Source organism: Pyrus communis, chromosome 8 (genome assembly GCF_041283825.1).
Source record: "Pyrus communis isolate YQ-2024b chromosome 8, ASM4128382v1, whole genome shotgun sequence".
Classification (NCBI taxonomy): Eukaryota; Viridiplantae; Streptophyta; class Magnoliopsida; order Rosales; family Rosaceae; genus Pyrus; species Pyrus communis.
This window is the reverse complement of record NC_142572.1, coordinates 22,462,856-22,473,661: the sequence shown is the minus strand read 5'-3', so window position 1 is coordinate 22,473,661 and position 10,806 is coordinate 22,462,856. Positions and strand designations below refer to the sequence as shown.

At 34.6% G+C, this 10,806-nt stretch overlaps 1 protein-coding gene across 1 annotated transcript; it reads right to left on the bottom strand.

Annotated features, from left to right (window-relative positions):
* Positions 1-7,305: 7,305 nt before the first annotated feature.
* Positions 7,306-9,684, bottom strand: LOC137717767 (putative cysteine protease RD19C). Its single transcript, XM_068457245.2, has 4 exons — positions 8,996-9,684; positions 8,776-8,895; positions 7,862-8,105; positions 7,306-7,782 (listed from the first exon to the last, which is right to left on the bottom strand). The coding sequence occupies exons 1-4, from the start codon at positions 9,455-9,457 to the stop codon at positions 7,505-7,507; spliced, it is 1,104 nt and encodes a 367-aa protein (XP_068313346.2). The 5' UTR covers positions 9,458-9,684; the 3' UTR covers positions 7,306-7,504.
* Between the last annotated feature and the right edge of the window lie 1,122 nt (positions 9,685-10,806).

The following is a 10,806-nucleotide window of genomic DNA, read 5'->3' as shown; positions in this document are numbered from 1 at the left end:
CAACATTAACTCTTCCAGTTGCTAATGCCACCGTTGAAGAGCATCTTCAGAAGTGAATTTTCTGAAGAATCAATTGAGTTCACTTCTGAAGAATCAATTGAGAAATCATATAAGAGATCCATGGATGAATGATAACATGGTTATTTTTAGGGGTGTGCTATCCACACATCCTTTTTTACTTCTCACACACCCTTGTTGATTTCTGTCCGTTGATCTTCTTCAATTCATCTGATCCGACGGTTAAAAACCAAAAAGGTGTGGGAGAAGTAAAAAAAGGTGTGTGGATATCACACCCCTATTTTTATAGGGAGATAATTAATGGTATGGTTAGTGAAGTTGTCATGCAACGTTTTTAAAACATGAAAACGCGTTAAGGGATATTGTAATATGTTCTGTTAGAAAACTTACGGATTTAATGTACAAAAGTGTTTTGTTTAGTAAATTTTTTATCTTTTTAATTTATGACTTTGTTGTTTAAAGATGCCCTCATCGATACAGATCTTTGGCTTCGTCTATGTTTCCAAGAAGTACTTTGAGTGCTTTAGGAATTCAAAAATATTCTTTAAAACGCTTTCAATTATTTTAAAAGCAATTCCAAACAATTGCTATAGTCAATGTGACTGTGTTCAAGTCCAACATTTGAATTGAATCTCCGTGACATTTTAGCTGGATACAATATTGTATATATTAGTAAAACGTTTTTAACGTGGGATTAGCGTACCAAGTAGTCCCAACGATTTGCAATTGGGTTGAGTCAATATTTATGAGAGTAAATCGTAGTCTAAATGTTCAAAATATTTTAATTATTTTAATATGTTGCTGTCACTTGTTTTCAATCACACTGTTTTGTTGCATGACCTTTTTTGGGTAGTAGCGCAAAGAGTATGTATTTGAATAGTGCTTTTTTGCACAAAAATATATGTAGAGATGAGACACAAAGGTGATGCCAAAGCACCAACGGGACACAAAGGCTATATAAAGATTTAAATTTTTAAATGAATATCTACGAGTGACAAGAAAAATCTATATGTTACTAAATTGAAGGTATCTTTTCTCCTTTTTAATTTAAAATGTCTTAAAGTTTTATGAAACATTAAAATGTCATGGCTAGAGCACTAACGTGGTATGTTTCATGGTAGATACTAGAGACATTGTACCCTATCCCATGTATGATTATGTTGATAGGTTAAGATATTGAGGAATTCGGCCACATACTTTTTATGTTTTTCTCTGCTACATAATCTTTCATGATATCATAATAGATTATTTTAGGTGTGAAGCCAAACGGCTAATGTGCTTTACGTCATTAGATTTGTGTTATCCATATGTTAGGTTTGAAAATTCTTCACGGGCATGTTGAAGAATAAATTCTACATTAATGAGATGAGAGATTTTGCATAAATTTATAAATAAGTTGAGTTATTCCTCATATTGCCAATTAGATGAAAAAAAGAGACTAACTCATATAATTCACGAAATTAGTCGGTGATCACTAGCATGAGTTCAGAGGAAATACAATTTTCTTATCATGCAAAATGTAGTCAGTAAAAAGACCTATCAGTGGCTAATAGGGTGGTAAAATGCATGTCAGTGCAATAGCCATATCGACAAGTCATTTAGCCATTTTTTTTTTATAGTACTAAGTTGGAACAAGGAAAAGAGAGAATTTGACATATAGTGGTTCTGAATTTCTATTTAACATTTTTGCGGATGATGTAAACATTTTAATTAGATTATAATAAAGTCCATTTTTCTAGAACAAAATAATAATCAATATTATATACTATTTAAGTTTTCTTGTAGTAGGAGTTTTGTACATTAAATCATGGGTTACCAATTCCATGAGGTGGAAAATATAGGTTGGAAGAAACATCAGGAAGATTAAAATGCCTTTATAAATCTTCCTGATCCTTAAAATGGTGGACTTCTATAACGAAACTATCCGTTGATTCATTTTAAATTTTTTTAAAAAAAAAAGAAAAAAAAAAGAAGCTGGGTTGATAAAGATAAAATGCCTTTTCACCAAAGACGATCACGTGAAGCCTCCCAAATTAGTGCCCACTAATTATTGGATTTCCGATTATATGATCGAAATAAGTACAGACTCCGGCCGCCTTAGCCGTACGCTGACCTTGACTCTGGCGAGAGAGGCCCGTCTAAGCAAAGAAAAGCTCCAAATGTCCATCAATGTTGATTAGCTGTACTTTGAATATATTCAGATTAATTAAGCTGCGCTTTAGTCAAAAAAATACCCTCAAAATTAGGGTAAAGGGTAGACTAGGGACCCGAGGCAATGGGGGTCTTGTCTCTCCCCCAATCAAACTTTTGAGAAAGAGACAGGGTTTGTTTAGGAATTGCAGATGGGAATGTCAAAAATGTTTTTCGAAAATCGGAAGTGCTTTTAGCAAAATTCGATGTAAATTGATAAAAGTGTTTGTAATGGTAGAATGATGTGTTCATGGGCTATCCAGCATGTAGCGCTTTGATATCTCTTGAAATTTTTGTTGAAGCTTGTTTGCTAAATCCGCTTGTGAATGTACTTACTCTCTAAAAAAAATTCAAGCATGTTCCAGTTAAGTTGAATTACGTCATTATATATGTAAACATTATACACCTAATTTTCATTTTATCAAGTTTCATTCACCAAGTAATGTGTCAGGTTCTCGTTTGTTCAAACTTAAATCCCATCTAGACTTCTTTTATTATAAAGTTATGATAATGTAAAATGGGGCAATAATCAATTGGTCGATTATCAAAAATAAATAATAGAAAGGTTGAGAATAAATCGCGGGAAAAGAAAATAATTGGAGATGATGAATTTTTGTATGCAAGTCCAATTGATGAATTTTTGTGTGGAAGTCCCAATTATTGTGTCTCAGAGATTCTTCTTTGTTTCACTCTCGAGCCCAGTGCTTTCTCCTTCAAGTTGACTAGCTTCCCCCTTAACCTCAAATATTCATGCTTAAACTATACCCACGTGGAAACTTGCTTACCGTTCTTATATTATTATCAATATTTTGTTAAATTATTATATATATATATAGGTCATTTATACAGAGGGATTCTCAATTTTTTTTTCTTCCAAAAAATAGGGATTAGATGTGAGGTTCACTCAACATCGAACTTCAACGATCCAAACCATCTATTTTGTAAGTCTCGATTCATAAACTATCCTTATAAAAATTCAATTCAATCCCAAACCATTTACCTATTTAATTATCATGATAAAATTTCATTGTTTCTTATATAACAAAGTATTCGTTAATTTTTTTTGAACCCAATTAGATGTCTTAAATATTTCTAATTTGGCTAATATTTTGCAAGGATGATCTATGAGTTGCAACTTGAAAAATAGACGGTTCAAATCGTTAAAATTCAATGTGGTGTGGACCCCACAACTAATCCTCATTTTTATATATATAAAAAATAAAAAAAAAAGAGAATCACTTCACTTAAAGGCTTCCTATACATACATACATACATATATATATATATATATATATATATATATATATATATTAGTATTTGAAAAATAAATAATTATCAACTCTCCAAAAGAATTATTCAACACTATTTGAAAAAGAGACCAAGGATGAGAATGCATGGTTATTATTCTCGAATTCTAATATAATATAGTGATATTCACATATTTATTTTAACCTCACGCACACCTTTGTTAATTTTATCGTTGATTTTTTTTTTCAATTCATTTGATATGTTGGCCGAAAACAGAGATGGGTATGTGAAAAGTAAATATGGTTGTGTGAATATCACTACCATTCTAATAATAATTATTCGCCAAATTGCACTATGCAATTGAAATTATTCTCATTTTTTTACACCAAACGTATGTATTGATTATATACAATTTCGATTAGTTCATCTTATTATTGGAGAATTTAGCAATTCCTCCTTAATTATACATATCGTTTCATTTTTCCCAGTAAAATTTCATTTTGGTTATGAATCTTCCTTAACTTTTAATTTATGTCGATGTTTTCATGTTAATTATGTCAAATTCGAGCGTATTTTAGTTCACGCTGTACAATATAAGCCTTTAAATATGCAATATAACAATAGGTTTTCAGTTCATCTTAATTTTTCTTCATACCTCAATTATCGGAATTCCAAATCTTTACTGGTTTAGTTTACCTTGTGAATGTAACAATTTGTTGACTTATATGCCCTTAGGTCTTTCGCAGTGGTTCAAGTGAGTGTAATACTTAAATATAAAAATTAAGCTGCCTGAGCTTGATTCCTATGACACTATTCTTACACTAGTGTAAGTTCAATAACCGTAAGAGTAACGGTTTGGAAGAAGATGGACCATTAATCTGAGTAATCTCTAACAACTCATAAAACATAGGTCGTCCATTTAAATTGAAAAAGTGAGCCGTTGGTTTTTTTTTTATTTTTATTTTATTTTAAATGAGCTAATTGCTCATTAGAAATATGACACAAAAAAGTTGTGGGATCCAACTTAGGAGCGGATCCACTCTTCGACCAGGGTGTTCGTGGTCCCAGGACCACCCGGATGTCCAAAAAAACGCTTGCGAGAACCTTTGAGGACCATCCAATGGTTTGGACATGTGCTAGAAGAGAGAACACCACTATGGCTCTGTTGTTTTTGGACCTTGGTTACAACAAAGAAAAAAGACTTTTCTCTTCATTTCCGACATGACCAACTCCCACGTTTTTTTTTTTGTTTGTTTAAAAAAAAAAACTGTTGTATGTGCCACCCAAGCATTTTAATTAGCAAATGGATGGTGAATTACTCAGCCAATATTTTTATACCATATGTTTGACACCGTTATTATTATTTTTTATATGTTATAAATTCATACGATCTCTACAAAGTATTTCATAATGTACTATGAACTTGTAGTTGCTTGCACTTTCATCTCATATCATCAAATTCATTAAATTACTAAATCAAAAATTCTATTTTTGTGTGTAATATATGTTGAATAATAAACCTAATCAAAATAATAAACCTCAAATTCTCAATACAAGTATAATTTTTGTTGTAAGTGTAAATAGGCATTACTTGTATGATATATAGTAAGCTTAGAGCTAGTTTGGTATTGCTGTTCTTAAAAAAAAAAAAAAAAAAAAAAAAAAAAAAAACTGCTTATGCTTTGCTGTGAACAACTATAAAAATAAAGTTGTTGAGTGTTTGGTAAAGTTTTTTTTTTTAAATACTTTTAATATAAAAAAAAAGTGTTTGAGTGCTTGGTAAACCTTAAATTACTTTGAATATTTAAATGACTAAACATGATATGGTATTTAATGTGATACAATAATTGTCAAAGATAATAATATAGGGGCAAAGATTGCTATTTTGTAAAACATATGAGGGTATACTTGCCATTTGAAAATTTCATTAAATAAGCATTGATTACTATATGCTTTGAAAAAGAAAAAAACTTTTTTTTAGAAGCATGTTAGATCATGTTTCTGTTTTTCTATTGTCATTGACAATATCTTTTTTTCTTTTTTTTTTAAAAAACACTTTTTTTATTTGCTTTACTAAACACATTTAATGTTTTAGATTTTTTAATAAGCTGCTTTTATTAAAAGCACCCCAATTTCAAACCGGCCCTTAGTTAAATCAGTCTATTCAACCTAGTCCGTTGCCTAGATCCCGTCTAGCTGCTTAGGCACCTCAATTTGTCGTTGGATTGACACCTAACGTCTCTTCGTTATGACCATCCAAAATTAAAATTATGGATCCCCCCCACTAATTCAACTCATTTAGAGGGCTCATAAATAGATTGAACGTCCAGAGGACAAAGATAAATAACGTTCGAAGTTTAGGGGAAGATGCTGAAGGTTTTTCTTAAGTACCTGCCTAATACGTAATTACGTATGTAAAGATGGCCCAGTGCCAATGGATTTTTGTAGGGTGGGTCCAGCTTGAAGTTAGGGGTAGGGTCATAGTGGCACTGCATGTGGCCACTGCCCGACATGATTGGAATTTAGATTTTAGAGTGAATAATTAGAGGGTAGGCTCCCCTTTAAAAAGCCCATTTTTTGTATATTAGCCGATAATTAAATGTCATCATGTCTCACGAAAGGTTACAAATCCATGAATCCTCCTTTGCCAAAGGCCTAGAGGAAACAGACACAAAGGAAATAATGCATAAGACATGTAGGTATTAAAAAAAAAGGGAAAGGAACCATGGATGCAAAGCTGCCCCCTTGGCTTTTGATAAAAATGAGAATTTTAAAGATAGTGGGAAGGAGAAATTCGAAACTGGGAATCTCGGATGTACGGAAAAATGCTCATAAGTAATGCCGCTTGCATATCTAATCAATTTTAAGAAGTGAAATGCTAATGAAACTCTCTCAATCAGACTCTCAACGACCTCTTTATAACTTTACAGCTTAACGTTAATCATTATTATAAAATATTATGCCAAAAATATAGGTGACATAAAATCTGTAGAAAATCCTACTTTTAAGATAATCTCATTCGCATTTCTCTTTAAGAAAATGAGTTGGATTAATTTTCATCAACATAAGTTGGGCCTACAGAGTGTGGCTTATGAAGGAACTGGGCATGCCTAACTGACTACGTAAGCAAGCCCAAAAAAGGAGCAATACGCGCTTACAGTTTACAATAAGTACCTCGAGAAGTAATATGTGGGTTGGAATACTTAGGGCAACAAAACCACCTTCTTGCACCTAAACTCAAATTTTCTTTCTAATAATTTTAGCGGGTTATAAGTGGCTTGTAACTCAACTTGTTAGAAGCATGCACTCATGTACTCGATGTCCCGTTTCCCAATCTCTTTCTTTGTAGATTATATTAATTTAGTATAGATTGTCACATCGTTTGTAAAAAATATAAAAAATAAAAATAAATTCCAAGCCTAATTTCATGTCAACCAGTCTAATTTCAATTCAAGAGTACGTAAACCAATTTTGGGCTCAAATATGTTGAAAGCCTTATTCGTTAGATTGTTAAAACCTACAAAAAAAATGCAAGTGCGAAAACCGAACTGAATAATTTGGTTTCTCCTTTACAAATTGCAAAAACTGAACCAAATAGTAATTTTGATTTGATTTTCAATTTTTGGCTAAAAGCAGAACCTAAATGAATCAAACCCAAATAGACAAGTCACATGAAACACTCAGAAACCTAAAAACTGAACCTAAATATGATATTATAATTGTAATGTATAACGTTCGCACATTACTTTTTCTCTTGCTCATAGAGCCAAAATCTAGGATTTTGCTTTTCCTATTCTCGTTTACACAAACATGCTAATTATAAAATACTATTTACAACACAAAGCATAATAATTAAGTAAACAATCCCATAAGATCAATATAAATACATAAACATTATACAACTTCAACCATCATTAAACCATGACATAAACATAAACTTATTAGCCCCATTTATCTATATTATCTAGGAGATCAAATCACACAAGTATATTTACAAATCTCCCAAATTCCTAAACAAGGTACAATAATAATACGGTGCCATCGTAAACTACTTGTTGGATGTATGCAGAGCAGCAACAGTTGAGACCAAGGAATCCACCCCACAAGAATTATAACCCCTGCAGATCTTGTAATATCCCTGTTCTCCCCAGCTCTGTCCCCATGAATTCTTCAAGATCCAGTACGGCTTCTCCTTAAATCGAATCGGAGCAAAACCCGAAGAACCATAACCCACCAGAAGCACTCCATGATCAATTCGCTTTCCGCAGATGTAAGGGCACGAAACTCCGCCTACGTATGTTTGCATGAGCACCGCATTGATCCCAACTGCACCATGCAAACCAAGTTAAGTAAACGGAGAATAAAAATGTGAGCATCAATTTGAAGGAATGCTACGCTGAAGTACCTGCAAGAGGGCCATGGTTAACCAAATTTGCAGCGATTTGATCTTCGTCGGTAGAAATAACGCTGAAGTTATTCACGGAAGAAACAACTTTGCTCTTGTCGAATTTGCAGGTGTCATCAGTCCCGGTGTAAGGATAATCTTCCTCTCGTTCTAGCCCGCCAGCCTTGAGTGCGTACTCAAAGGCATTGTTCATCAGCCCGCCATTGCAACCCGAGTCACACGAGCCATATTCTTCCGGATCACACTGCAAAATGTTCAGGCTTGATATAAGATAATGCAATGAGGATAGTCAAATCTATGCAGGATTAAAAAAACCCAACTTCCTAAATTAACACACATCGCCACCACCCTCGACCACGAGAGGAACTTACCTACACTTGCTAAACTGCCACGGTGACATCAAATTGTAGGAAAGTTCATCTTCTCTATCACAAGTACAAGTATCCGCAAAAGAAACTTAACTACACTTGGGATACCGCCACAGTAGCCTCCCAAGCGTATGAAAATTCTTCTTGTCTACGAATGGTACGAGTCTAAGTTCAGTGTTTTTTAACCATGAATGTCAAACAGTAAACAGTCTCAAAGAACATATATTTCTCTTTGTTTACAATTTCCTCATTAAAAATCAAATTTTCAAATGCGTTTAATTGTTTTCAGATAGTAAATGATAATATAACACGATAGAAATTAGTGAAGCAATTAGCTTAATCTTTCAAGTTTTGTTCTTCTCAAAGAGCAAAAAGTTCAATACTTTAAGCACAGAAAAGACCAAATAATCATTCATTATATAAAGAAAACAATATATATTCATACACACATACATATATACAATATATATACACACATATACACATACATATATACATATACACATATACACATATACAAGGAAAGTAAAGTACGTAGATTAGAACCTCATGGTCACAGTCAACAAGCTGCTGCTCACTCAGACTGACGAGCTCCCCTGTTTCCAAATAATGAGCTCCTTCCAAAGCTCCCGTCGCACTAAACGCCCAGCACGACCCACAAGAACCCTAATTTTTACCATCGCATTCCAAAACGAAAAATAATAATCCACAGAAATTCCATTTATTTTTTTCAAATAAATAAATAAAATTTTAGAAATATTTGTACCTGGTCCTTCACCGGCGTGACAGCACCTTTGTCGCGCCAATCAAAGTCCGTTGGAAGATCATTGGTGGGAAGAATCGGAGCCTTGTTCTCGTCGGCTGGAAGCCGGAGACGACGCTTGAGTCCGAGAAAGTTCCTGCGAAACTCCTTGGGAGTGAGATCAGAGAACTTGGTGACACCGTGGACGGCAGAGGGGTCGAGCGCCTGGTGCCGCTTGGCTCGGCGGAGGTTGGCCTTGAAGACGCCGAACCTGTAGTCGTGCTCCACTTGAGTCGCGTAGGTCTTCCCGAACGTGGCTTTGAAGCTGGAGAAGTGCTCGGCGTGGAGGAGATGATCTTTGTCAGTTTCCGAAACGACTTGTCGGATGATAGGGTCGGCGTCGTTGGAAACTGCGGCGGAGGCGACGGCGGAGGATAGGAGGGAGAGGAGGAGGAGGAGGAGGAAGTGGGAGGCGAGACGATCCATTGTTAATGGTGAGTGTGACTGTGTGAGGAAGTGAGTTCTATTGGAGCGGGGAGATAAGCAGATACTTATGGTTGGTGTTTTGTGCGGGTGGGCTTCCGAGAAGATGGTGAATTTGTAGAGACGTGGGTTGTTTTGGTTCGTACGATTTGTCAGCAAGTTGAGCTAGAAATCGATTTGTCAGCAAGTTGAGCTAGAAATCAAATGGAAGAAAGAGATGGGTTGTTTCCTTTGTTCTACGTACGACTCTATTATTCATGCTGATGGCTACTACTACATTATTGTTACTTGTCTTCTAATCAATTATTATCTCCACTAAAATCAAGAACTTACCTGATACGAGTAACACGAGTTTATCATCACGTGACATCTCATATTAATGAAACGATAATTTTATATGAAACAGGTTCATCATTACATTTATGTGGCGTTCATTTTCCAATAATGCATTGCTGTGTGCAAGTTTTTCTTCACATAACAATGTATTATTGGATCGAAATATCACGTTGTAGTAAGTCCCGTTTTATGTAAGTTGCTCTTCATTTTCAAAGACATAACGACAAATTTTTTTACATATTTTTATCTCATTGACACACAACGTTACCATAACAGTAAACCTATGCCATATCAATTATTATCTTAAAGTGACACCCCTCTTTATTCAATTTTTCGGACCAACCTACATCTCAGACCGGCCTAACAGCATAAGGGAAAAGTTGGACACGAGGATAGAACTTGGGTGACAAGTTTGATTGGCAAAGTGGATTGCTAACATGCATGTTCGCGACTCACGAGCAATAACACTAATTATGCCTTTTATTTTTTATTTTTAACACAATCGATATAAAGAAGGAGAAAGTCGATCATGTGACACCATATGTGTGGATAAGCTTTCATATATAAGGCATGGGTCACGAGCAGGGTCTTGGGTGCTTGTGGTCGCGAGCCGCGTCGAGAGAATGGGTCACCAGAGGTGTCTTGGGTTGGTCGCCGCGACCTCCGAAAACAACTCGAACTATCTCGACGCCCCTCAAGTTGATCTTGAGTTCAATTCGAGTGATCTCTCTTATCTCGAGTATTATATTTGTTTCTTGTTATAGTAGTCGAGGGGTAATGAGATGGGCACGAGTTTTCGATCAACAAAAAAACTCACCAGTGACAAGTCTATGACTAAGCATCTAAAATAATTTAAAAAATAATTTAAAAACACAGCATACACAACTTCATGAACTGACCGTCCCTAATAAAGCATTTAAAAAGATTATGTCCTATAACTAAGAGTAGCTTCCATGAAACGGATTTACCGCCACGTGACGCTTCAATCTAATAATACATTATTATGTGAAGAAAAA

Excerpts from the sequence above, each read along its gene's own strand:
- LOC137717767 (XM_068457245.2), bottom strand. The coding sequence starts at position 9,457 with ATGGATCGTCTCGCCTCCCACTTCCTCCTCCTCCTCCTCCTCTCCCTC. Across the intron at positions 8,896-8,995 it reads TCACGCCGGTGAAGGACCAG|GGTTCTTGTGGGTCGTGCTG; the intron begins GTACAAATATTT and ends GGTAAAAATTAG. Across the intron at positions 8,106-8,775 it reads TTGTTGACTGTGACCATGAG|TGTGATCCGGAAGAATATGG; the intron begins GTTCTAATCTAC and ends AACATTTTGCAG.